This window comes from Urocitellus parryii, chromosome 10 (assembly GCF_045843805.1).
Source record: "Urocitellus parryii isolate mUroPar1 chromosome 10, mUroPar1.hap1, whole genome shotgun sequence".
Lineage (NCBI taxonomy): Eukaryota > Metazoa > Chordata > Mammalia > Rodentia > Sciuridae > Urocitellus > Urocitellus parryii.
Window position 1 is genome coordinate 59,017,867 of NC_135540.1, and position 27,442 is coordinate 59,045,308.

The 27,442-nt window shown below is 34.0% G+C and overlaps 1 protein-coding gene and 1 non-coding gene across 12 annotated transcripts in view; both read left to right on the forward strand.

Moving 5' to 3' along the window:
• Positions 1-27,442, forward strand: part of Ank2 (ankyrin 2) — a 230,350-nt gene that overhangs the window by 57,619 nt on the left and 145,289 nt on the right. For all 11 annotated transcript variants that reach the window (XM_077803582.1, XM_026389696.2, XM_026389699.2 and 8 more), the window contains exons 3-4: positions 7,225-7,323; positions 9,754-9,852. In XM_077803582.1, the coding sequence (XP_077659708.1) occupies positions 7,225-7,323; positions 9,754-9,852 (198 nt within the window). The remainder of the gene's footprint in view (positions 1-7,224; positions 7,324-9,753; positions 9,853-27,442) is intronic.
• LOC113183429 (small nucleolar RNA SNORD103/SNORD85) lies at positions 6,810-6,882 on the forward strand. The gene has a single exon (XR_003300880.1). It is a non-coding gene; the product is annotated as a small nucleolar RNA SNORD103/SNORD85 (small nucleolar RNA).

A 27,442-nucleotide genomic window follows, 5' to 3' on the forward strand; every position in this document is an offset into this window, starting at 1 on the left:
AATGACACTTAGTGCTGTTTTGAGGTCAAAAGGAATGATTTTTTTTTCAATAACTTGTTGGTGGCACAGCACATGCTCACATATCCTGTGATTTTGACATTGTCAAAAATGAAACTATACATAGGAAAAAGAATAGAGAACTAGAGGATAGAGGATTGAGTAACTTAATTCATATGGATATTGAATTTATCCTGTGTCTGCTGGAAACTAGCAAAAACCCACAGTGAATTACATGATTTTTTTAAAAGTTTAGCAAAAGGAAGAAAAGAGCTTTTTTTTTTTTAAATAAAACTTTTTCCTGTTACTGACTTCAGTAACAGTTAATCCAGAGAATAGATATTCTATAAACACAAGGCCATAAAATCTTGCTCAGATGGACATCTCTTATATCCATCTTACATAAAAACCAAACGGGTCATCATGTTTCATAATTGAGTGAAACCATTTCTCTAGGGAATATAAATAATGTGTTCCAGACACATTGCTTTCTGGTGATCTGAACATCAATCCTGATATTAATCTAGGGAGTGAAGAGTTAATGTCTCTGTTAAACACAAATTGTTTCAGATACACTTTGGCCAGAACTCAGTAAGCTTATGATGAATGTTCTAATGAATGCAGAGACTTAACATCTTGGAATGGAAAGGACTTTGGTTCTTCAAACACCACATGTGCAGAAGGCACTACTGGGAATTGCTAGAGGATGCCCTGTTTCTCCAATCAGATAAAAAGGCGGCCCAGTTCTGCAGGTCTGTCTTCTTTCTACTCCTTTACCAGACAAAGTAAAAATATTTAGCAACAACAACCTCTTTTGAACTTCGGGCCAGTGTTATCAAGTGACTACTCTCTGCTAAAAAGCATCAATGTGGCTTCTGTGGGAAGTTTGGATTTTTAGAAGTTGTTACCCATAGGACTTCCCAGAATGGGCTAACCAAAAACATTATATATCTTATTCTCAAGAAATCAGCTTAGTTCTATCCTTAAATAGTATTGTCACTCTCCATTTTCATGTAATTTATTTTAGCTTATGATCTTAAAATAAAACATTTTAAGTCCAGTTGATACAAGTTGCTTTTCTGATAACTATCTATCATATTTGCATGTGTGTGTGTGTGTGTATGTGTGTGTTACTGGGGACTGAACCCAGTCTTTCATACATGTGGGGTAGATGCTCTAGCACAGACCAACATCCCAGGCCCTTCTATATTATTCTTTATTTTGAGACAAGGTCTTGTAGCTGGGATTATAGGTGTGCACCACTATACCTGACAACATATTCCATTTCTAGTTAAAATTATTTGTGGTCAAAAATTCCCAAACCAAGACATTAGCATAAAGCAAGCTGCTAATGGACATGTATTTAGAACTATAACTGCAATCCCAAATGTTTGCATGTTAAAAGAAGGCAACAGAAGAATTTATATATAGTATTTGTAACTAGAATTTCCCCCATCTGTGTCTTTAAAGCCACTCTAGTTTCAGTAGTAGTACGGATTAGTATTACAAAATCTTGAACACACATGCATATCCTGAATTTGATTTGCATAACAGTTTTGTTTTTAAATTATTTCCTCACGAAGAAAATTTTAGTCATATTCTTTTGATTTTTCAATAAAATGCGGCTATATTGTAGTGATTTATAATGGGCACTTTGTGCCTCCCCTCAAAAAGATAACTTTTCCTTAATTTTTTTTTTTTAATTTAGAGGGTCAGACTTAATTACAAGAAAGTTAGCCATTTGTTGAGAGAAAACTCTTTCATATGTTGGAGATTTAAATGGCTTCCTTTTGTGAAATGAGGTAGGCTACATTTGGAATACATAAAGAGTAAACTCCATGGAGTCAACTAAGATAAGTAATATGTCACTGGGGTTCTCCTGAGGATAGCCTCTCCTGAAATGATTAATTAAAAATATATTTCGGCTTCATAAGTTTCTAGATTGAAAATCATGTCTTTGTACCTTTGTTAATTTTTAACACATTTTTCCCCCATATTTATGGAAACAAAAATAAGAAATTTGGGGATGTGGTTGTGGCTCAGTGATAGAACACTTGCCTAGCATGTGTGAGGCACTGGGTTGGATTCTCAGCATAAAATAAAGGTCCATCAGCAACTAAAAAAAACAAATACATTGAAAAACCTTTTTAAAAATAAGAAGTTTGGTACTCTCATAAGCTGGTCTTCAGCAAGTGGAAGTTTTCAGATGAGCTGCTGCTATAGAGTGCAAGGGGAAATAGATATTTCCACATCCCCAGATGTGATGGAGCAGAGTGTTATAAATGCTCTGGACCTCGATTTGTCATTTGTGGGATTAAAGAGACATTTTACACCTTTTTAAAAAACATTTTATTCCTCAACTCTTTCTATTTTGAGTCTCTAAAGTGGCATTCAGGGTACTACTGTGGAGGAGATGATTTTTCAAGCCACTTTAGAAAGCAATAAAGGATTGGTGAATAATTAATAATGCTTGAGTGTATATTAGAAATATAAACAAGATTTCCTATCCGTAGATTCCAGACTGTATATTAGAAATATAAACAAGATTTCCTATCTGTAGATTCCATCTGTTATCTATATTTTAGAATTTTAGAGCTAAGTAAAGAACAGATTGAGGCTACTCTACTTTAGAGAAATTGGCTTTTGAGGAGCCATCTTTCCAGCTTACATTAAAAAAGAAATGTCAAAGCACCTTCATCTTTGCCAGTCAAACAGTGATATTGTCTGTAAATGTTTAACCACTGACAGTCTGGGTGCAAAAGTCCTGATTTTTTATTTTTGTAGTAAAATTAATTTTCCTATGCCAGGGATATGATAAAGGGGGAAATACTAAAATTAAGAAACTGGAAGGGAAATTACTGGCAAATATTGTGAAGATGCTTCCTTCTTTTCCTCCTTCAGCTGATAATAGCTCAGAGGCCAGAGGCTTAACCACAGAGTTGAATCTGTTTGGAGTAATTGTTTGAAGTGCTCTGATTGTTCTAGATGGGAAACCCTTCTCCATCGTCCCTCAGCTGGTTGGCGATTTCAATTTACAGGTTAAACTTTCTTTTTCTAACATCTAGTAAACATTGACATCAGATAAGACCACTTTTCAAAAAGCTAGTTAGCTGGGCATCATGGCACACATCAGCAGTTCTGGAGGCTGAGGCAGGAGGATAGCAGTTCAAAGCCAGCTTCAGCAAAAGGCACCAAGCAACTCAGTGAGACCCTACAAAATAGTGCTGGAGATGTGGCTCAGTGGTGGTATGACCCTGAGTTCAATCCCCTGGTCCACTCCGCCTTCCCCCCAAAGCTAAAGTGATCACTTTGGTTATCTAATGAGGCATAAATGATCATCAAAATGGTCCATTTTTTAAACTAAAAGAGAGTAGAGGAGATAAAATAATTTAATATCTCATTCCTCTTGTCTTAGAAAGGAAATTCATAAAATGTGGATCAACAGCTTTGAAAAGATCTAGGTTTAATCCCAAGTACCACAAGGAGGAAGGAATGGAGGGAAGGAGAGAGGAAAAGAAGAAGGAAGGAAGGAAGGAAGGAAGGAAGGAAGGAAGGAAGGAAGGAAGGAAGGAAGGAAGGAAAGGAGGGAGGGAGGGAGGTTGGTCAAGCAGTGTGGCACATACCTGTAATTCCTGTGACTCAGGAGGCTGAGGCCAGCCTGGGAAATTTAACAAGACCGTGTCTCAAAATAATTTGAAAAAAAAAAAGGGTGGGGTGGGGTGGAATATGTCTCTTGGGGATATAGCTCAGTGGTAGAGAATCCCTGGGTTCAATTCCTGGATCAATACAGAAAGAGTGGATCAATACAGAAAGTCATCCATGTAGATTTTGTCACTTAACCAAGTTTACCATTTGCCTCTAAAGTTAGAAGACTCCTGAATTATATGATATGAGATTTTAGAGAGAAGATATGTTCTGGCAGAATAAATCTGGTGTTTCTATCATGCCTCAGACACCTGGAAAATAATATCTCCAAATCAAAAATGTCTAATCCCATTTGGACAAAAGCCCTGATATAAGCAAGTTTATAAATTATAGAGACCATTATCTTTTTATATAAAATGCATTAAATAGTTTTCATTTTTTTTTATAAAAGTAGTCTTTACCAAACATTTCCTCTTTAGATTAATTCATTTATCTGGCAGTATTTATGGAGTAGATGCTCTGTCTAGGGCCTGGAGTTGAGTAGGAAGTGAATCATTACCATGGATAATCTAAACAGTCCTTTGAAATTCTTGGGTTCTAAAACCTGATGGAGGCAGAGAAAGGAAAGAAGCCTACTGCTAACCACAGACATCTTCAAATGTGACATTCCCTACCTTTGAGCTTCCTCGGCCATCTGGACAACTTCCATTTGCTGGAACATTTGATTCTTACTGAAGTAACTGATCCATACTCCAAAACGTTTACACAATTCTCCATATACAGAGCCAAAGACTTCTTTAAAAAGTGTGGGAAAGCCAGTGATGGCTATGCAGAAGAATATGTAGCAATCAGAAGGTATCAGAAAAGATTAAGCTCTTAAGTACCATCAGATTTAACTATCACCTTTAAATTCCTACCTTATGGTCATTCTGCTTGTCCCCAGAATAAGTGTATATCAGTTATAATTGCCTATTACCAAAGAGATTGGATGTTGAATAATTAGATCAGAAAACAACTTTATAATGCAATGCTTTCCTTGATCTGGTAGTAGGAGCAAAAACCAATTTTCATTTGTGAATCACCTGTCTGTATTTAACATCGTTAACATTTGCATACTGCTTGAATGCAAGGGGCAAAATAAATTCCATCTTTTTCAAGTTTTTATTATATTTTTGATTCATTTGTTAATTTTTCTAGGAATGTAATAAAACTATTAGAAGTTCTTCACTTTCTACCATTTGGTGTCAGTAAATGGGCCCAAACCATACAGGCATGTTTTGTAGAACAACTTTATTGGCTACTCAAAGTTAAGTAGGGATGAGGAACCAGGGCTGTTTTGCAAAGAAAAAAAACAACAAACCAAACATTACCTATTTTCTTTATTGAAACATAAAAGGCTGACTACTTTCTATATCAAAATCATTAAGTAAGGGCTGGGCGTGGGGCTCAGTGGTAGAGCGCTTCCCTCATATGTGTGGGGCCCTAGGTTCCATCCTCAGCACCACATACAAATAAATGAATAAAGGTCCATCAGCAACTAAAAAAAATTTTTTAAAAATCATTAAGTATAATTACTGTACAGCAAATATATTAATATGTTTCTTCTTCTTTTTAGTATTGGGGATTGAACCCAAGGGTGCTTAACCACTGAGCCAGACCCCTACCTTTTTTTTTCTTTTACAGTTTTTTATTTAGAGACAGGGTCTCACTGAGTTGCTTAGACCTTGCTAAGTTGTTGAGGCTGGCTATGAACTCGAGATTCTCCTGCCTCAGCCTCCTGAGCTCCTGGGATTACAGGTGTGGGCCACCACACCCAGCTATGTTTCTTCTTCTATGTATGATCAGATCTACTTTCAAACTTCATATGTAGTTGCAAATATTTTCTGTATTTTTAAAATATTGTCTTTCATTCTGCTGACTATTTCCTTTGCTGAGCAGAAGAAGCTTTGTAGTTTGATGTAATCCCATTTGTCTATTTTTGCTTTTGTTGTGTGTTATTGAAGTACGTTCCAAAAAAAATAAAAAAATACTGCTCTGGCCAATGAATGTCATGAAACATTTCCTTTGTATTTTCTTCTAGTAGCTTCATAGTTTGTGGTTTTATATTTAAGTTTTAAATCTATTTTGTGTTGATTTTTGGAATTAGTGAGAGACAGAGGTCTAGCTTCATTGTTCTGCAAATTGATATCAAGTTTTCCTGGCCCCAGTTCTTGAAAAAGGCACCCTTTTCCAAATGTGTGTTCTTGGCACCTTTGTTGAAAAACAGTTGGCCAAAGTGTGTTGATTTCTTTTGGGGCTCTCTGTTCTATAAGTGTATGTGTTTGTTTTTATGCCAGGGGCATGCTGTTTTGGGTACTATAACTTTGTAATATATTCTGAAGTCAAATAGTATGATGCCTTTCGGTTTTTATTTGTTTGTTTGTTTAACATTGTTTGGTTTGGGGAGGTCTTTTGTGGTACCATGAATTTTAGGAGTGATTTTTGTATTTCTTTGGAGAATATCATTGATACTTTGGTAAAGATTGCATTGACTGTAGATTATGCTAAGTAATAATATGCTAAATGAGTTTTTTCAATGCTGCAGTAAATAACTTTTTACAGATTTATATAGATAGGAACCAGATGTTATAGTTTTAACAGATAATATAAGATAAAATTTAAATTTTTGCTTAAAGAAAGACTGTTTAATGCCATAGAGCAAAATGTATTTTAAGTAAAGTGTTATCATTGAAGAGTTGTATTGCTTTAAAAATTGTCCTATAGAAGCTAGGGAGAAAAGAAGAGGCGGTGGGAGGAGAAAGGATTTTATGAAAATAGAAGGGAGACCAGCAGGGTAGAGAGTAGGGATTGGGGGGGAGGGAATGGGGAGGTACAGAGATATGCAGAAGACCAAATTATGCTATGTGCAGGTACAGATATATCACAATGAAGCCTACTATTATGTGTAATTATAATTCACCAATAAAATAAATAGTCCTGTGGTTTTATAAAAAGAACTTTTAAAAAAGTTTATAAAAGAACATTTTTCTCCTACTTTGTTAAAAAGTAAGATTAATTTAAAGCTCTATTGGTTCTAGGAACTTGGCAAAATTTTATTTTTTGCCCAACAAAATAAATGATGTAGAATTATTCTCTTTATTTTCTCATTAGAGAAAAGTAGAGATTCCTCTGGCAAGGATGATATACACTTGCCCTCACTTAGATTATAGTTGGTTGATGAGAGCATTATTCTGAGCCAGTTTTAAGTAAAAATAAAATAAAAAAGAAAAGTCTCTACTTTTTAAATTTAATTTAATTTCCTTAATTAAAGGGAAAAAAAGATGTTTTGTTGAAATGAAGTTGCCAAATTCATGTTTCTGATGAATATTTACCTTTTTGTTTATTGGAATCAGAAACACTAGAAGGCAGTCTCTGAACTGAATAGATTAAAGAGACTACAAAGAGGAGAGAGACAGACAGACGGGCAGGCAGACAGATGCACCAGAGTCTGTGTATTCTCTGGGTTCTGTGTTTGAATTCGATGGGCACACTGTGCCCCTCATCATGACTCCTCTTCTGAGGTTTTGCTTGTTCTTCTCTCAGAATGGACTCAACGCTCTCCATCTGGCTGCCAAGGAGGGCCACGTGGGGCTGGTCCAGGAGCTGCTGGGACGAGGGTCCTCGGTGGATTCTGCCACTAAGGTAATGTTCATGCTGATAGAACTTGTGTTCCTTAGAAAAGAGGACTTACTTTGGAGCTTCTTTTCCCGGTGTGCATTTCAGAGGTTCCCTGGAGCATTGAAATTCATAACTACACAACCACAGCGGAAGACCTCCCATTTAAACTTTCCAGTTTGAATCTTTTGTTTAAGGATTTATCAGACATGAGACTGAAGACATTTCTAAATCTAGCATTGAATAAATTGTCTTTCCTGTTTTGATTCACAAAGAGGACTAAATCAATATATTTATCTGTGAATAATACCATTTTTCCCTAAGATTAATTCATTTTTTAAAAGTAAATTGATGTGGCAAACTTGTCAGTGGAAATGAACAAGTAATTTTCATGCTTTAATTAAATTGACATATCTTGTAATATATTCATTCAACATGGTATGGGAATATACAGAATCCTTTAATGGAAAAGAGCTTTTGGATTTTGGATTGAATTACTAGGGTAAGATTAGATTTTTTTTTTTCACTATAAATGTGTGTTTATAAAGAACTTGGAACTCACTTTTTTTTTTTTTGAAGGGGGTACTGGGGATTGAACCCAGGGCACTTAACCAATGAGCCATATTCCCAGCCCTTTTTCATATGTAGAAACAGAGTCTTGCTGAATTGCTTAAGCCCTCACTAAATTGTTGAGGAGGCTGGCTTTGAACTTCCGATTCTCCTCCCTAGCTGCTCCGATTACAGTTGTGCCCCACCATGCCCAGCTGGAACTCACTTTTAAAGAAATACACAAGATGCTTGGCATTACTAGAAGCTATGATCCCTTGTGGATGCTGTTTTTGTTAAAATACATTTGAACCTGTTGACATGTGTATTATAAATAATAGATGTTAAAAAATATATCATTGATGGTGACAGATAGTTGTATGTTAAAGGTAAACTTTTTATTTGGAGAACGAAAATCAGTAACCAGCTATAGCCAACCCTGTTGAGAGAACTAGAGTGTGACAATACTCTGTGGTAGAGGGGGAGAGACAAGTTACACACTCAGGTGTAGGCCCAGGCTTACTGGACAAAGAGTTCAGGAATAAATTAGAAATATGGTCAGTTAACCTACATTTCCAATGCTTCATGCATAACTACCAAAATGTCCGATTTATAGTATAGTAAAGAACAATTCCTGTGAAATTTTAAAAACAATATCAAGCAATTCAAAAGAAGTTAAAACATAAGTTCACTTTATGTAGTAAATTACCTACTTTGAACATATAAATATTTCTCTTAAGCACATCAAATAAGCGTGAAACAATTACTTAAATAATATATATTTGAGGGTAAATAAAATTATTTGCCTCCAAAATTGCCCATATTAATATAGTGAATTCATTAAACCAACAACTTTTTGGTTGTTGAAGTGTTATTATTTTCATTTTTCCTTTCTTTTAGACTCTATTGAGATTTTAAAATATAGATTTTCTTTTATTCCTAGATTGGAGTTGTAGAATTTTCCAGGCATGCCCCCCCCAAAAAAGAAATTCCTTTAATAAGAAGGACACTGAGTCCCCACATTGTAAGTGAAGGGTTAGTGGCCTCACAAGGAGCTTGGTAACAGAAATTGAACTATTGTCTGAACTTTGTCTTGGAATCTATAGATATCTGGGTTTTTTTTTCCCATTTTTTGTTACTTATTTTAATTATATCACAAGTATTTTTTAATCTCTTTACCTATATTTTCACAGAAGGTTTAAATTATTTTTCAATGACAATTGGTTTTGTGGATGATAAATTTTTATGTATCAAATAGTAGAATTCAGGGCTTGGGCTGTGGCTCAGCAGTAGTGCACTTGCATGGCACATGTAAGGCACTGGGCTCGATTCTCAGCACCACATATAAATAAATAAAGGTCTATCAACAACTAAAAAGGTATTAAAAATAGTACAATTCATTGGCAATGTTATGATTCATGTAAAATTTATTTTTTTATTCTCAAAATATTTTATTCTCAAAATATTGAGTAATGTCCACATGCTTTTGTATCTAGAAACACAACTACCACTGAGAATCCCTAGGTTTCCTTGCAAGGTGAAATAAACTCAATGTTTTAGTAAACTTTTTTTAAAGTTAGTACTTCCTTGTAGTTGCATTCTTTAGTTGTTGATTAACTCCCATGAGTGTCATGATATATTGTCACACACATTCATGCACCCACATCCTAATTTTTTTTTATTCACTGAGAACAGTCTTCCTATGTCTTCACACTAGAGAAATATTATGAAAAACAGAAAAGAGAGATATTAGAGGAAATAGTCAATTTTCAATGGTAGAAAAATACAAGTATGTGGGAAGACTACTATTGTTATAAAATGATAAATTGTATTCATTTGAAAATGCCTGTACATTTTGATTTTTACAATTGGAGAACCTCTAACATTTTCTACTTTGTTTCTCCAAAACAGAAAGGAAATACTGCTCTTCACATTGCATCTTTGGCTGGACAAGCAGAAGTTGTCAAAGTTCTTGTTAAGGAAGGAGCCAATATTAATGCACAGTCTCAGGTATTACAGATTTTTCTCTAATGGAGATAAACTTAAATTGGAATGGTTTATTAGCTGTGTTTATTAGCTGCTGTGCAGGGATTTATTATAAATCCTGTCATTTATTTAAGCAAATTATTTTATTAACTCATGCAATTAAGTTTTTTACTTCTTGACATATTGTAATCTCCCTTTTGATGTAACTGAACACTTGACAAATGTAAGTCTATCATTATTTTTAAGTATTTTATAAAAGAATAGTGATTTTTTAAAGAATGACAGTGATATCCATGAATATGAATTACTTATGTCAGTTCTGTATGGCTCTATGAAAGTATTCTTTCTCCTTAAATTTAAAAAATTCTCAAAAGATTGACATTCTACTGGGGAAGTCTGCTGTTAAGTGGGAAGCACACTATTTTGGTTATCTCAAACTTCAAATGTGAGTTTTACTAAAACATGAAGAGAAATAGGCAAAATTCACTCCAATAGCCTTCTGATGCAAGATCTTAATGAACTTAAAAAAAACATTTAAACAATACTTATTTAATCAAAATTATACTATTAAGTTGACTCCTATTTTTTTTTCCTGGTAAAGAAAGAGAGAAAAATGTTTTACCCAAAGTTTTACTCTTGGTATCTATAATGCATATATACAGGATTTGATTTGCATATATTACTAGTGAAATGCATTCCTTCAGCATACATAAGGCTTTGAGGCTAGTGACCTGCACCACCCTGCCTTGCTGTCAAAAAAAAAAAAAAAAAAAAAAGCACAAAAACATTTCTCTTATTTTTTTTAGGTTTCTCAGTAGATTTTCTGAGTACACAGGCCACATCATGGGCAATATTGACAGAATAAGCCAGCTTCTTTTTATCCATTCTTTGAGGTAACATCACCATCTTGCCTTTGTGTAGAAACATTTATTTCCTCTTTTTTAATTTATTCATCACATACACATGGTCCTGGTTGTATAGACTACACAGGTTCTAGAGACCCAGGAAATACTAAAGGCAAAGGTTAGAACCAGCCATGTTTTCTTTTAGTTTGGTTACAGAAAAAAAAAAATCCATTAAAATTGTGACAGGTAGGACACTGTACATTAGTGTTTAAAGTGGTGACAATTCTTTTTTCTTACAACTTTTAAATACACATCAATATTTTCATATGAATTAAAAATATGCCTTAGCCTGAAGTCTTTATTTCATAAAATTTCAAAACTTGGTACCATCTATAATGAATACTAGTATGTCCAATAATGCATCTTAAGTTTGGAGACAAAAACTGTACAAAATTCACTGCTCCAAAGTAGGAATTAAGACTATCTTATAGCAAGGGAGCATATTTTTGTGTTAGAGCAGAGGTTTTCCAACAATATCCTTGCATCACAATCACCTGCTGGGCTTGTTGAAACACATTTCTAGGTCCTACCTCAGAGTTTGTGACTCCATTCTGTGACAGTACCTGAGAATCTTAATTTTTCACAAGTTCTCAGATATTCTGATGCTACTGGTCCAGGGAACTATTGCTTTAAAGAATGTGAGAGAAAACTGGGTGTAAGATGTTGCAGTAAATGTCATTAAGTGCAGATTTAACTGCACGTCTAAATCAATAGAATACTTACAAATCACAGAAATGAAGGCTGGTTAAGTTCAGTTGCTCAGAGGATGCTTCCCTTCCTTTAATTGGAAAGTCACATATACATCAGCGCTGTTAGTATTTATAAAAATAACAAGGTTACATTTCTCAAAATGGATAAGTTGAACATAGTAATGTCATAAAAGTTGATAGATTGCCAATGCTGCAAAATAAGTGCTTGTTAAAGCTATAATATCCATTATTCCACAGTGGTTATTGGAAATGCACATGCTGAGGCAAATTTTCAAGGAGAATAAGCTGAAGCTATCTTATTATAGTCACAACCATGCCAGAGTGTAACATCTTAAAAACAGATGTATATCATCATTAAGAGATCACAGTAATCCTTATTTGTACATATACTATTAGTTCAATTTAGAATTTATGTTTTAGGGAATCCTGGTAAATAGTTTCAAATGGATTTTTATATAGGCAGAAGGTTTTTGAGTAAGAAAAATCAATCAAATTTTAGGATGGTTTTCTAAATGCCTAAATCATTTGATAAGACCTATGACATCATTTGCTATTATTCAATTTAGGTAACCATCATTATCAATTGGCAACATGTATAATTACATAGAATTATCAGTGATTCAATGATTGAAATTAAAATACATGAATTTATATTAGCAGATTGATTATTTTGTTACTGTGTACAAGCAAGTCCCCAAAAGCATGATTTTAAGGCCATTGAGAGCTAATATGACTTCTTCCTCATATTTGATTCCTCACAGTTCTATCTTATTTAAAATACAAATTTATTTTTTTCTATATATTTCCAGTTATTTTATTAGTACATAGGATAAAATGTAAAGTTTTTTTCATAAAATTTTGGGATTGCAAATATCTTCATCTATATAGGAAAATATTTTTTAAATGATTTTTTTCCTTTCTATTTCTTTTAACTACAATACAAATTTCTTTATGTGATATCTTGAGGTTTTGGGTAGATAGGCAGGCTTATGACCATGGCAGATGGACAGGCACTTCCTTTTGGGAACCACAAAAAAGACATAGGAGTCTGAAATGCCCAATATAAATTCTGAATTTTGTATTGAAATTATTCCTTCCTCAACATCTTTCTAAGAATATATTATATAATTCAAAGCACTGAAATGCAGAATAGTCTGAAATTACACTTTTCCTAACAAGCATCTGAAGTAGGCTACTAAAATTATTTTTGAAATAAGAATGTAAAAGACTGAAAATTTCCAAGAAATAAACATTCAGTAAAAAATTTGGGGTCCATAGGTTATAAGAGAAGCAAATGGTAATAGTTTTATTTTTAGCATTCTCTGCATAAATTATAGTTCCACATGTGTTAAAAAAAGAATTATTCAGTGATGCTTGCTAACGAATGGTAAGGAAGACTTTCGTCAAGACCATTGCAATAAATGGAGAGGTCATTGTTTGTGGTCCATCAGTGGAGGAAAGAGATTGGGCTTGACTCTGAATATAACATGGGCAAGTGAAAATTTATGGCCAAAGAGCAGTGTGGGGCCATTGGAAGGAAAATTACTCAGAGGAAGCATCAGAAATAAGGAAGATTTTTATGAAACTGACTATCAGAATTTTTGCAAAAAACATACCAGGGTGATCAGATACAACTTGGGGAATGGCACAGGATTAAGAACCTGATCAGATATTGAGGATGATCACATATGATGAGACTGATTTAGCAGGGTTCTTTTTGCTAAAACTGGATTTTACAAGGAAGTGCACAGATGGGTCTCCAAGAAGTTTCAGAAACTTGACTGAAGTTTGGCCAACCAAAGAATCTTTGTCATTTGTCACATGACATAGTGCCAATTTTGGTAGGCAGTATCATTAATTCATGAGAGTCCTGAAATACCATCAGAATCAATTTATCTACTTTAAATGAATTATGTAACTGTTATTGTAACAAAGAACAAATGTTTACTTACATTTCTGTATTCAGCAGTGTCAGCAGTGTGGGCTTTAAAGATTACTCTTGACCATGTCTCTGGCTTGGTTCTTTGGTCTCCTGGATTCAGTGATATGGAGGTCTCATCTACTTCAGTGAACGCTGTCTTGGTGAAATAATGGGACTGAACATTAGATCAGAGTGAATTGAGGAATGTTGTTTGTTCTGAGGATAACTGTTGCTTTCTAAAAACAGGCACACTCAGGAAATCTTTACTAGACATATAACATGCTCCACACAAGTATGAATGCTTTCCATCTGTCTGCATGGGCATTTGTTGGGTTACTTTTGTAAACTGTAAATCTATTGGACTCAAAGACATGATTTAAAAAATTGTTCTAATTCTATCTTGTAAGCAATTATGCTTTTGAAAAAATTTTAAATATTCTGAGCCATGAATTAATTCCTTAAAATACTTGCAGTTTTTGTTTGCTTTTTGCCCATTGATACTGGCTTATCTTTGGCTTATTGTGTATCTACAGTTTCTCCAAGATGGTAAACTTCTTGGGAGAAGACTTTTTTGGTCATACTTTTTTTAAAAAAAATAATTTTAGGAATTCACAGATATATGATTAAAAGCTGAACATATGCACACACACTCTTCATGTATTAAGAATTAGCTTTGTTGCAATTTCTATCATTCCTAACAGTAGATGTTAATATAATAATAATACAAGTAATAATATTGATGACCATGCACCATCTGTGGCCCATTGTGTATGTCTTTTGATCTTCATTTACTCTGTCATTGTTGATGGCAAGCTGGGACTCAGATGGTCCCTTTGCTTGCCCATAATCTTCATTCCATGCAACATTCCTTCTCATAGTTCCTATGACAGTTCTACCTTTCCTTAGACCCAAAGAATGTTTGTGTGTACATATTTTGGTACCAAGGATTGAGCCCAGGGTCCCTTAACCATTGAGCCACATCCCAGCCCTTTTTTGTATTTTATTTAAAGACAGGGCCTTGCTAAGTTGCAGAGGCTGGCTTTGAGCTTGCTGAGCTGCTGGGTTTATAGGTATGTGCCACCACTCATTTTTAAAATTACTTTTTTTTTCTAGCTTAAGTCATATTCAGGTCCATAGAAGCTGATTTTCCTGAAGTAAAATTTATGCAAAGAGTTAAGATGGAAAATTTTCACCTAGTACTTTTTATGAACTATAAATGCTATAGCTCTGCAAAATGTTCAAAACATGAAAGAAAACATTAAAAAAATTTTCTAATTCTATCTTGTAAACAATTATGCTTTAAAATTTTTTTTAAATATTCTGAGCCATGAATTCCTTAATTGGTTTCAAGAAAACCATGAATTCCTTTTGATATTGGTTTCAAGAAAATTTGGCCTTAGGGTCCCCCTTTTTAATATTTTTTCCTGAAAAAATTATGAATTTTAGTTATGAGAATATTTTTCCTTTGGGTGTCTAATATATTGACTAAATGTAACATCATTAAAATCAGAATGACCCCTGTACTAATGCAAAATTACCTTCAAAAGTCTCTATTTGTCCTTTTGATTTTACAAAACAGACCTTTTTATGTTGCATACATTTTTTGACATTTAAAAAATAGCAAATTAGGGCTGGGGATGCCATTCAGTGGTAGAGCATTTGCCTAGCATGCTTGAGGTGTTAAGTTTGATCCCCAGCACCACAAAAAAATTAAATAAATAAATAAAGTAAATAGTATCCTGGGATATTGTTTTTCAGATAGCAGAAGCTAAGCTAAATTTTGGAGGATGAATACAATAAAGTTTCTTGCCCTTTAGGAGGACAGGAAGAAGGAAAGTGCTAAAAGCTCTCATGAGACTCCTCAAGAAGTATGTGTCCACAGAGCTCAGTCTGCATTGGAACAGATTTCAGGTGGCATAAAGCTACAGCCCAGTGATAGAATCTTGCATTCAGGGTCTTCTTTTTTTAATTTTTAAAATTTTTTTTGGTGGTACTGGGCATTGAATCCAGGCCTGCACACATTCAACACACTAAGCAAGTGCTGTACACTAAGCTACATGTACCTCAGCATTTTTTTAATTTTATTTTGAGACAAGGTCTGAGTAAGTTACCCAGGCTGGCCTTGAATTAGTGATGGCTTTCTTTTCAGGTGCAGCTTCCAATAGTTTTCTCTTCATTGGCCTTAACCCATTGTCACACATAATTTGAATTGGACAGTGAAGGGGAAGAAAGCCCACACAGTTGGCCAGCATGCCCGTTACCCTGAATTGCTTCCATATGGTCACAGGCATCCTTGGATCTTGAAGCAAAAACTCATAATGAAACATTCTGTTCTTTTTTGGTCTCTCTCTTACACACACACACACACACACACACACACACACACACTCACACACTCATATAAAATGGGATCCATGGTCTAGTTTCAACTCAGATTCCAAAAAAAAAGTTTCTATCTTCAGGTTTTTCCCCCTCCAATATACATATGGTGCTTTCTTAGTAATACTTTTATTTTTTTTCAGGTGGGAACATCACTATCTGTAGTAGAAATTCCTGAAGTTCAGATGAAGATAGGGACTCACATTTGACATAGAATAAAAAGAAGTCAGGACACTTGTGTTATCTCTTTGACTCTGAATGTCAGCCTATTGGGTCATTACGAGTTTGTTAGAGGGTCTATTCCACCATGCTCCAAGTGAAAGGAAATATGCTTTCTCCAATTTTCCATTTTCCAATGTGCTTGGCTAACTGAATTGAATATTTTTAGAAAGACATGGCTATCCCCTATTCCAGTAAACTCCAACTTGAAATTAGCAGTACGTTAAACACTCACATACATATCTGAAGATACATGATATTCTGATTTTAGTTTTTCAACTTTTGAAACAAAATTAATACCAGAACATTTTGTCTGAATGCTCATTTAGCTTAGAAGAGATGATTGGGAAAGGCTGAATCCTAGTTGTTATTTTTTTTTCTTGAAAATTAAATTATGTATGATATGTCAAGATCATTGTATTGTCATGAGCAACTAATAAAAAAATTTTGTAAAGGCAAAAAAAAAGAAAATTAAATTATGGCAAAGACATCATCAAATCTAAAATCTTTGGTTGGTGTCATTCATCATTTCACAAACTTATCTTAGTACAGTATTGTTGTCTTCTTAAGGAACCTAAATGTGTAGGTAGGTAAGACTTGTAGGGAGAAAGTTAAATGGCAAAGAAGGCTTTAAAGTTTCATTAACAGAAATAAGAGGTCCAATCTTTCACTGAAGGCCCTTTCTTTTCTCTTCTTATGAGTTAAAATAAAGGATGAGGCATTCCAGCAGTAAAAGGAAAAGTAGAACTACAGCATACACCTCAAATCTTAGCTCTCATGGCACCAATGCCAGGTGAAATCACCAGGAAACAAAAACCACAGAACAAAGAAGGAAAAAAATGACACTAAATACAACTTGCCAATACAAAATGATAGAAATTAATCCTCCCTCACTCAGCAGATTTTTTGTGTATCTAAAAGGTAAATCAGGATTTTGTTTTGGATTCTGCAAATATCACCTAGTGTCGCTTAGAAAACTTGGAGGGAGGCCAGTGAGGGGTGCAAAGCAAGCTTTGGGGACCATCAAAGTGATGGATTCCAGATGAGAGGGAATGTTAGCTGAGAATGGAGAAGTGGTGGTTTGGTGGTGGGGAAAGTGGAGTGCTTTGAGAAGTTAGTGGCTGTTATTGAGTATTTGGTGGTGACCTGTGGGAGAAGCGCAGGAGGGTGGTGTCCAGGATGACCATGGGCTTGCTCCCTTGTCTCAGAGTACAGATGGTGATACAATCTACTCAGACAGCTGCGGATAAAGACAGGTTGTGTTGGGTTTTTGATGAAGAGGAGGGTAGACATGGAGAATTATATATTAAGGGCTTGTTAGACTTTCCAAGAGGAGGTTTTAATAGGAAGTTTGATCACAAGTTTGGAGCTTCCAGGGAAATTGGAATAAAGATATTTCTAAGTCATCTTGTGTAAATGGTTATTAAAGCAGTGGACTTGATTGAGACCACAAAGCAATGAAGCCAGCAACAGGTAGAAGAGAGTCCACATTTAAGGGACAACACTCTCATGGAAGAAAAAGTTAGATGAGGAAGAAAATATGCGGCATATGTCAAGAAGTGAAACAGTTATAGTAATAATTATCCAGAGGACTCTAGGCCCTTTAGTGTAAAATTAGTCTTTCTTTCTTTCTTTCTTTCTTTCTTTCTTTCTTTCTTTCTTTCTTTCTTTCTTTCTTTCTTTCTTTCTTTCTTTCAGATAGGCTTGAAAGAATGAAAATGAGAGTTAATCAGGTCCAGGGAAATAAGCATTTTATTTACACCTGGACAGGTAACAGCTTAGCAGGGGTTAGGAGCAAGGGTTCAGAGTCCGATAAGCTGGAATTGAATCTTAATTCCATAACCCACATAACCCATAAGTAACTTGAATAAGTTACTTATTTTTGTGCCTATCTGTAAGATAGGTAAGGGGTAATCACAGTTCACTCAATTTAAATTTAAAATTTAGAGTTGTTTTGAGGATCAAAAGAAATAATAATATAATTATCACAATCCTTAGAATTGTTGTGAGAATTAAAAGAAATAATAGTATAATTATCACAATCTTCAACACATAGTGAGCTCTCTATGTTAGTTCCTGTTGTGATTTCTATTTTTTTTTAATTGTTAGCTCCCTGGGAAAGCTATTATTCTATCTTTGTGGGAAGCACTAGATCAGTGGTTATTGTTTCCTTAGATCCTGAATTACTTCCCCTTCCTACTTATTAGATGTATTCATTCTTAAAATTAAGAAGAAAATGTGAGCTTGCAATTGCAAGGAAAGAGTGTTAGGAAGAAGCAGAGGAGAGCAGTGGAGATAAGAGTTGCTCGTGAAAGCCTGTGGGGACTGTGATAGAAACCTGGAATTTAACTCATGAAAAAGAAACAGCTGGAGAAAGTAAAAAACTATTCAACTCTATCAAGATCTTTTAAGCAAATCAGAGATTTGCCACTTTTAGTCACAGGCTATTATGATTTGTCTGACTAGGAAGAGATTCTTGCATCAGTGGTCCCTTGATGTTAAGCTAGTGAGTGATAAACATTCCAAGCCGTGAATCTGATCAGGGTTCTTCATAGACGTGACAGCTGGACCTTGGAGGTAGCCTTTCTTCTTTCCTCTAATGTGCAACTGATTCATAACCAAACAGCTTGCATTTTAGAGCAAGGTTCCACATATTGCATCATCTCAGATGGACATTTTTGTTTTTTTCGTATTTTATGAAGCTATTTGAAAAAACTTTCAGTCTTCTAAATTAGCAATGGGCTTTGTGTTTTTACAATAACAACAAAAAGTTGTAGAAGCAATAGGATATAGACAGCGTTTGAAATGTCTTGAAGGTAAGTCTTCCACAGATGAACACTTAAATATTTTGTTTTATTTGGGCGGAGGGGCACATGTCCCTTACATTCTCCATATATTTGAATAAGCTGGAATTGAATCCTACTTCCATAACCCACACAACCCTGTGATTTTGGGAAGGTGACTTATAATTTTCTTACCGGAAGTGGGTATTAGAGACATCATAGCCATAATATTTATTATAGGAATCTGAAGTCCACAGAGTCAAATATCTTGCCTGAAGTCATGTTGTTAACTTTTATTTTTTGATATCTGGTTAAATTTTCCACATGTTTTAAGGATTTATCTCTGTTTTCCTGTTCATCTGTCTCAATTTCATGTATAAGACACCAATAATTTTGTTTTAAACAATCAAAATAATGCAAAAATGTGTGGAACAAAAAAATATAATTCTCTTTTCACAGCTCCTAACCAGCATGGCCTTCCTCAGAAGTAGTCATTTTTTATTTCCCTTTGATTTATTTAAATTATCCTTATTCTATGTGATGTTTTATAAACAATTACATCATTATTGTTCCTTAATAGAATTTTCAGTAATGATGTCTAAAATGCTGATAAGCATAGTGAATTTATTTGCAGTATTTCATTACTGTTCAATACATAATTTGCATAGAGATCAGGCATTAATTTTTCCATTCTATTAAGAATTTAAGTAACTAACCAAAGCTTCACAGTGATTGATTAATTACATAATCACTCTTGAGAGATGAAAATTAAAACTGTATTATGTCTTTATTTTTTCTAAGGCTTCATAGTTGGTGAAATTCTTAATAATTTCTTTCCAAGTTTTATTCTAGCCCATATCCTTAGTATGTATTTCTTTTCTTATTTGGGAAAATGGGCAGTGTCCAATAATTGTCTGAATACATCAATATAAATTTGTATGCAAATGTATTACAGTTAGCTACAGCTTCTTAACTCTATGGAATTGGAATCTCCTGATAACTTCTGCTCTTTATTTCTACTCTTTAAGACATGAAAGAAAAAGAGAAGTTTTTTGAGATTGTTTTAATACTGCCCAAGAAAGGCAGCATAGTAAAATGGATAGGAACACAAAATTTAAAGCATGCTGGTCAAATTCTAGCATTCAGATTCCAACTAGTCCTGTATCTGTGCTCAGTGCCTCTGTCTGTAATATGGAATTATAATAATAGCACCTTTTGTGAGGGGTTGTTGTGAGATTGATCCGTGTGTAACATTTAGAATACTGCTTGGCAATTTTATGAGCTTCATGACTGTGAGTAATCATTGTTACCAAATTTAGTCAGAGTGCATTTTTGCAAGACCAGCCTTTCTTCATGCCCTCTGCTGTCTATTCTTGGCACAGTGAAGAATAAAACAAAGTCAGTTTGTGTAACTGGTTTGTTTCACAACCTTCTTAGAATGCTGTCAATTTTGGTACAGAAAATTACATTTGTCTAAACACATCTATAAATTTTTAAGGAATTTGACAGGACATTTAGAACATAGCCATCTATGTTGACAATCCAAAAATTCTACAAATCAGTTATTAAAATATTTTCATGTTCACCAATTTACTCAGAGCTCAATGCCTGCATAATTCTATCCTGTGTATCAAATAGTTGTCCTCTCCTGTTATTGGGCTGATTTTCTTCGGCTTAAAGGCAGAAATGAATTACTCTTTAAAAAGCTAATACTGTCTTATAAGTACCATGCGATAACCGATTGTGTGGCTCAGTTGTAGAGCACTCGTCTGGCATGTGTGAGACACTGGGTTCAATCCTCAGCACTACATAAAAATAAATAAATAAAATAAAGGTATTGTGTCCATCTACAACTAAAAAAAAAAAAGCTAACATTGAATCTAGGTAGTAGGATTCATATCTAAGAGTGGCATAATAGACTTTAAATATCCCACACAAAATTGCATGCATGAAGTCCAGGCTGAAGCTTCATCTGAATGTGCTTGCAGGACTGACCTCAATGATATTATCTGTTCTTTTCAAGTCACTGGGGAATATTTTTTTAAATATTTAAAAGATCACAAAATCATATTATTATAAAAGTATCTCTCTTTTCATTCACAAACAGCATCCCTTCAAAATTGGATTTTCAGGAATCGAAATACATGTAAATAAAAAATATGATCAAAAGATATTCATCCACTATCTGATTGTAAAAACACTATCTGATTGTACAAAACACTCTCTCTCCTGTACGTTGTCTGAACAGAACTTGGTATAATTCTTATGTTTAAAAATTTACACTTAAATGCTATATGGAATTGAAGGTGTTAACAGCAAGAAAGTGATAGAACAAAACCTTGACATTAAAATGTAAAGCAACAAAGATGTATCTTTACAGTGAAGAGCAGAATAAAGACATCAGTACTGGAAACAACAGCAAGGCAGACTCCACTCTACTTTTGAGTAAGAGAGAAAAGATGATAAAATAATGTTGAATTTCTCCAGGGACACTATGGACAGAGATGTTTATGTGGAAGTCTGTATGGTCTAGCAGTTAAGAACCCTACTCTGTCACTTGCCACTTTCATGACCTTAGGCTCATTACTTAATATCTCAGTGATTCCATTCCCCCTATTACTATCCCTGTGTATTTAGATCATTGAAGAATAGATAATGAGTGGTTTGGAGTTGAGGACAACATCATCTGTTATTTTGGTTAATTGTTAATTGAAGCTTTCAGATCATTATTATCTGAGGGTGGGATGGGAAGAATGATATGGTAGCTCTGTCTTTAGTGATTAGCAGCATATAACTTTTCCTTGGTATAACATAGTTTGGGAACTGGGGGATTCATGCTGAATAGTTAGAAAAAGCCCTTGCTACAAACAGCCCAAAAGAAAAACGAATGTGTTCTTTGTACATGTACCATGTGCCAAGTGCTAGTCTAGGCTGAACATGCAACAGGCAGCTTCAATTTACTGTTGGTAGTTAAAACAAGCAAACCCAAAACTCCATTTCAATTGTGTTACCTTTATTTAATAATTAATTTTTCTATTTTCTGTCACCTTATAACCTACATTTTAATTTTTTAATTTTTTTAACAAATGTACTTAAATATGATTTAATGAGGAACAAAGTTCCTTGCTTCTTCTAACACATGAAACGCACATTTTGAAATCCCCAAATCATAGACTTCTTATGTAGAAAAATCTGTTTTTTTCTCTTTCCACTGTTAAACCAGACTTGACATTTCTTAATATTTCATGTCTCTAGCTCAATACTCTCCCTTACATGAGGAGCAAGCAATTTCTGGTAAAACTATTCCATTACTAATATTTGTAATAATCATTTAGTTTATTGAGAAAATGGCTAAAACAATATAAATCTCACCGAACAATTTAGCAGTTTATTGTCACCTTCTGATTTTGCAGTTAGGAATTGCATGAGTCCAAGCTACAGGACCCTATCAGCAACCTCAGACAATGAAAGCTTACTCAGACCTACACTTAGCATGGTTTATAGCATCAGGAAGGAGAAGTACTATTCATTGACAGATTAAATTTGAATTGTAGAGTTTTAAAGATACTTACATCTAAATAATCTGATTCTAAATTTAGAAGGATTGGTTAATATTCACTTGCCATCACTGAAGAAAGATGAAAATGCTGTTGAATGGCAATGACCATGCCTTGTGCATAATTCAGCCAATTAAGCCATCATTGTTTGAAAACATTATAATAATTATCCCAGGGGCCATGACAGTTACTATTTGGGGCAGTCCTGTTAGAAAATGCATCTAATAGGTTAGTCTAGTATTTGGGGGGGGGGGCCTCATAGGGTAATACATTTTGGAGCCAATACATCCAGATAGACTAATCATGATATATTTACATCAAAAGTCTGAATTTCAATAGGATAAGAAGTAGGTAGTGTGTATGGATGGCCTTTATGGATGGAAGTAGTATTTTCCTTTAAAATTATTGTAGCTTAAATTGTAATTTTTATTTTTTGGAAACAAGAACTGTGCGTACAGATTCTTTTAAGCTGATCAAACACATGTTTTAAAGGAAAAGTTTGCTGTAAGGTGTCTTTCCATTGGAGTGAGCCAGCCTCTGTCTCTGAGAGGGGACATCTTGAATCCATCTTGACACCTTTCAGAGCTTATTTCCCTGGATGGAAACTCCCCTTCCACTCACTTGTTGGTGATTCTTCCTTCGACAGGCTCTTCCAAGGAACAACCTGGGGCACATTTAGACAGCTTCTGTGTGTTCTGTCCTTTGTATGGAATCAAAATTCTAACCAATAAAAGGCAAGTTGCCTTTTCCTAGAAATTTGGGAATTCACTTTGACTTTCCTTAAACTATACAGAATAAGAATACTTCTCTTGTATATTATACCAAAAATATATTTTTAATCAATGATTGCCAGACAGTTTTCTTATTTCTACCCAATGATCTGAGAAAATGAAATGCTGCTCCATGTCTCTAAAAACACATCTATCATAAAAATATCATATGATTCATTGTTCACTTATTGAACCAACTTTTAATCTGGCTTCTGCTGACCACTACTGGAGATCAACTAAATGTGTTGAGGCCCAATTATATATATACATATGTATGTGTATGCGTGTGTGTGTGTGTGTGTGTATTAGCACAAATGTGCATAGATATAAAATACATTTATGTGTATATAAAATACTAAATGTATTATTAAATAATATAATTATTTATTACAATCAGACTATTAATTAATAATAATTTAATTTTAATTATATAATTGAAATAGTTTTAAGTAGGCTTAAATACTTTATAAATGTGAATATTATAAAGTTATAAATTACAAATAAGTATTCCAAAGACGTACGTCTGTCTATGTGACTCAATGAACCCCCATGAGTTATCTACATAAGTGTTTGGATTATTACATGGAAAATATTTATTCTTTGAAGTTGTATCTTTGGCAAATGGTGAACTAGAGTGTGTTAAGCAGCTGTTAAATATTGAGTGTATCACTCGGGTTACTTCCCTTCTTGATCTCGGCACTGCCTGGGAGCACCACCTGTTCTAACTCCCTAGAAGCTTTTGAAAGGGCTCTGATAAGGGTAAGTCAGCACAGACAAAACCCTACTCTTAGAAATAGAAGAGTTTTATATTATGCTTTCAATGTGCTTAACTCCTGTGTTACTCAAAAATTACTGAACCTATTTATATCCCCAGGTCTTGTTCTAATGTTCTATTCTCTATATATATCAAATTCATAATTCAGCCAATTAAGTCATCATCATTTGGCTGATCATTGAATAATGTTTTAACCAAAATAATAATAAATTAGCTTTTCATACTAAAATTCATGTAAAATGATTTGAAATGATACCTTGTTTGTATCCAAACTGTGAATTTCAGACATGGGGTAAAAATATCCTTATAATTCTGCCCACTGTTGAGTGACTGAGAAAATTTACAGTAAATATTATGGAATTCATGGAAATGAAACTTTTAATTGGGAAATTTTTTAAAATCTTTGAGTCCCATGAACTATGTCAGTGTATTTGTGTCAGCATGCCATCAAACTACGTGTCTTTTGATTTGACATGTAAAGTACTCTATCATCTTAACAGTAATCATTAATGACAAAAATGATCGACATTGCTGAAGGAAGCAATAATTTCAATTGGTTAAAGATTTAAACTTTCTGGATGGAGGTCTTAGGCAATAAAAATTGCTATACTGTTACCTTATACATGGATTAACAAAGCCAAGCCTACTAGCTGTGGAAACAGGTGGCTTTGGATGAGTTGGTCTAAATTAATCATATGATATTTTTATGATAGATGTGTTTTTAGAGACATGGAGCAGCATTTCATTTTCTCAGATCATTGGGTAGAAATAAGAAAACTGTCTGGCAATCAGTGATTAAAATATATTTTTGGTATAATATACAAGAGAAGTATTCTTATTCTGTATAGTTTAAGGAAAGTCAAAGTTCTTTCATTTTTCTTATATTTAATCAACCTCAACATAAAAAAATGATAAGTTAGGACTGTGGCTTAATTCAAGATAATTATTCATATTTATGGATTTTACTCTGTTGGGGAAAAATTAAACACCCCCTGGTGATTATTACTGACTTGATTTTCTCAGGGTTGTGGAACTGTACAGAGTATTGTTATTTTTGCTTTTTGAGGTAATACATTTTCTCTTGCTTCTGAGTTATTGGGTCACTTATGAAATTGTTCAATAATAACATTTTTAAAGCACTTGCTAGTGCCAAGCAAATCATACTACACATTGAAGATCTGAAACTTATAATCTATGTTCTTAAGCAATTTGGAAGTCTAGAAATGTATCAGGGAATTAATTTCCACCCAGTTTAAAAATTCAAATATTCATCAATCTGGTAGCTTCCTCTCTGATAGTCAAAAAATTTTTATTGCTTCTATAGAAAATTGTCCTGGTGTTACATCTGCAAAATTTAGTTTTAGTTTGTGTTATTAAAATTATTTATTATATGTGGATCATAAAGGCATTATTATAAAATTTTATGTTATATAATGAGAACCACTTAAACTTAACATTTCTATTGGCAATTTAAATAAAAGTTAGCATTGTATATGCAGAAATACCAATGGAAGGAAATCTACTACTGGATACCTCATTTTGTATTTTCCACTTACACAGGAAAAAAAAATTAGAATCTCATCACTTGCAGGACCTAATTTCTTGAAACGGATCTGTCTGCTCTTTTGTAGTTTAAACTCATTCTTTTTAAAAAATTGGTTCTTCGTTATACATGACAGTAAAATCCATTTTGATAAAACTATACAAGCATGGAATATATTTTCTTGATAAACCTATCTTAGATGTTCTATGCAGATCTCTTAGGATCATAGAATAATGTTTTAACCAAAATAATAATAAATTAGCTTTTCATACTATTATTTCTGATATGTTTATAACATTCTACCAAGTTCTTAGGAAGTGCTTTTAAAAAAAAAACTAATGCTAGTAATATAAGCTCTATTTTTCTTTAACTATTATATCAACTAGGATACCTTTGACTGCAAATAAGGAAAATATCCATCTCCTACTTGGATAAATAAAAAAGGGAATTTCTTGGCTTTCTAAGTAGAAAATTTAAATAGGTAAGGTGAGCTCCAGGACATATTTCTGTATGTCCCCCTATTTCCACCATGATGGCTCATTTCTAACCAAGGACTCAAATTCTTTCTCTTTGCTATAATTTGTAATGTAAGCTTTATTCTAGTCTGGCTTTCTTTGTGGGCCCAAGATTGGAGCCAGATTTTTTTTTTCCTTATTCACAGTTAAAATAAGAAAACAGGTCTGTCCCAGTTTTCCAAAAGAAAATCCTGTTTTTGATTGATTAGAGCAGCTTAATTCTCTTGCCCAAACTATAACAAATCATTGTATTAAAGAGAATGTAATGTGTTGATTGGTTTAAGTTATTTGATGACCTGCTTGCTGTTAGATGATGAGGAGAGTGGGTCTGTTTCATTAACTACCAATCAAGTATATAATCATAGTTTTTGTTCTTTTGTTCTAAGTACATCCCCAAAGTACAGAAAGTAGTCTTTATTTTAGTGACTACAATTATTATCCATTGGGTTTTTTTTTTTTAGAAAAACATCCTTTGTAGCTGTGTATTCACAATATATTTAGGGAAATAATTTGAATCATCCCGATCCTAAAGTGTGGCGATAATTTAGGAATGTTGTTTTCTCAACCTTATCTCTCATCATGTTAATTCAAAGAAGAAGATGATGCATAGTTTCAGGGATGGTACCTCGAGTAGTTGCTAACCAGTTCTCAGTCGCATCTTATGAAAAGCTTCCCAGAAGGTCATGGTTAAGGATGCTGAAGAATTCTGCTCTATGTAAAAGCCTAAATCATTAAGCCAACTTGCCTGCAAAAGTCAGGAGACATCTTCAGAAGGCAATTCAGGTTTCACTAGTTTGAAACCCTGAGCTGTCTACAACCATTCCCACTTTTCTATAGTTTCAGATGGTCATGAAATTTCTTGATGGTGTTTCCCAGTAGGTGCAGAATATACATGATACTTTCAGAAAACTGGCAAATATTAAGGGTATTATAAACATTTAAAACTGAAATTGTTAAAGCTCTCTTAGGCTATGTATTGCTTCATCTAGGCAAATAAGCACAAGCTACCTATTGCATCTTCTTTTTTTTGCAAAGACCTAATCTTTCCTGCTTCTGAAGCATTGTCATGAAAGCTAACACATGGTGACAGCTGCTTTGTCATTGTGCTTTCCCACCCTGCTAACTTTTAAAACAGCATTCTACAAGGAGGATCCCTGATGTGCTCCTTGGTACATAACACAGTTTAAAAACAGAAACAAAACTGTCCTGGTAATTTAAGGTTAGGGAAGACCTTGCTGAAGAGCCATAACTCAGTCAACTTCAAACAGGGAAACCCCAATAAATCTTTTATTTTTAGACTTTCCAGGTTAGATAGCATTTTAAGAGGTATGTGACTGCAAAATTTGAAGTTAACTGCCTAGGATGTAAATTTCTTTCCTAAAGAAAAAGGAAGTATCATGGAGTGAGAGTGGAAAGAGGTGTGGTTGGCAAGGTGGACAAGGGCCTGATCATGTAGGAGCTCAGTGGAAGTTAGATTGGTTAGCAATTATCACATAGTAAGTTGTTCCCAAACTTAGCAGCTTAAAACAAAAATCAA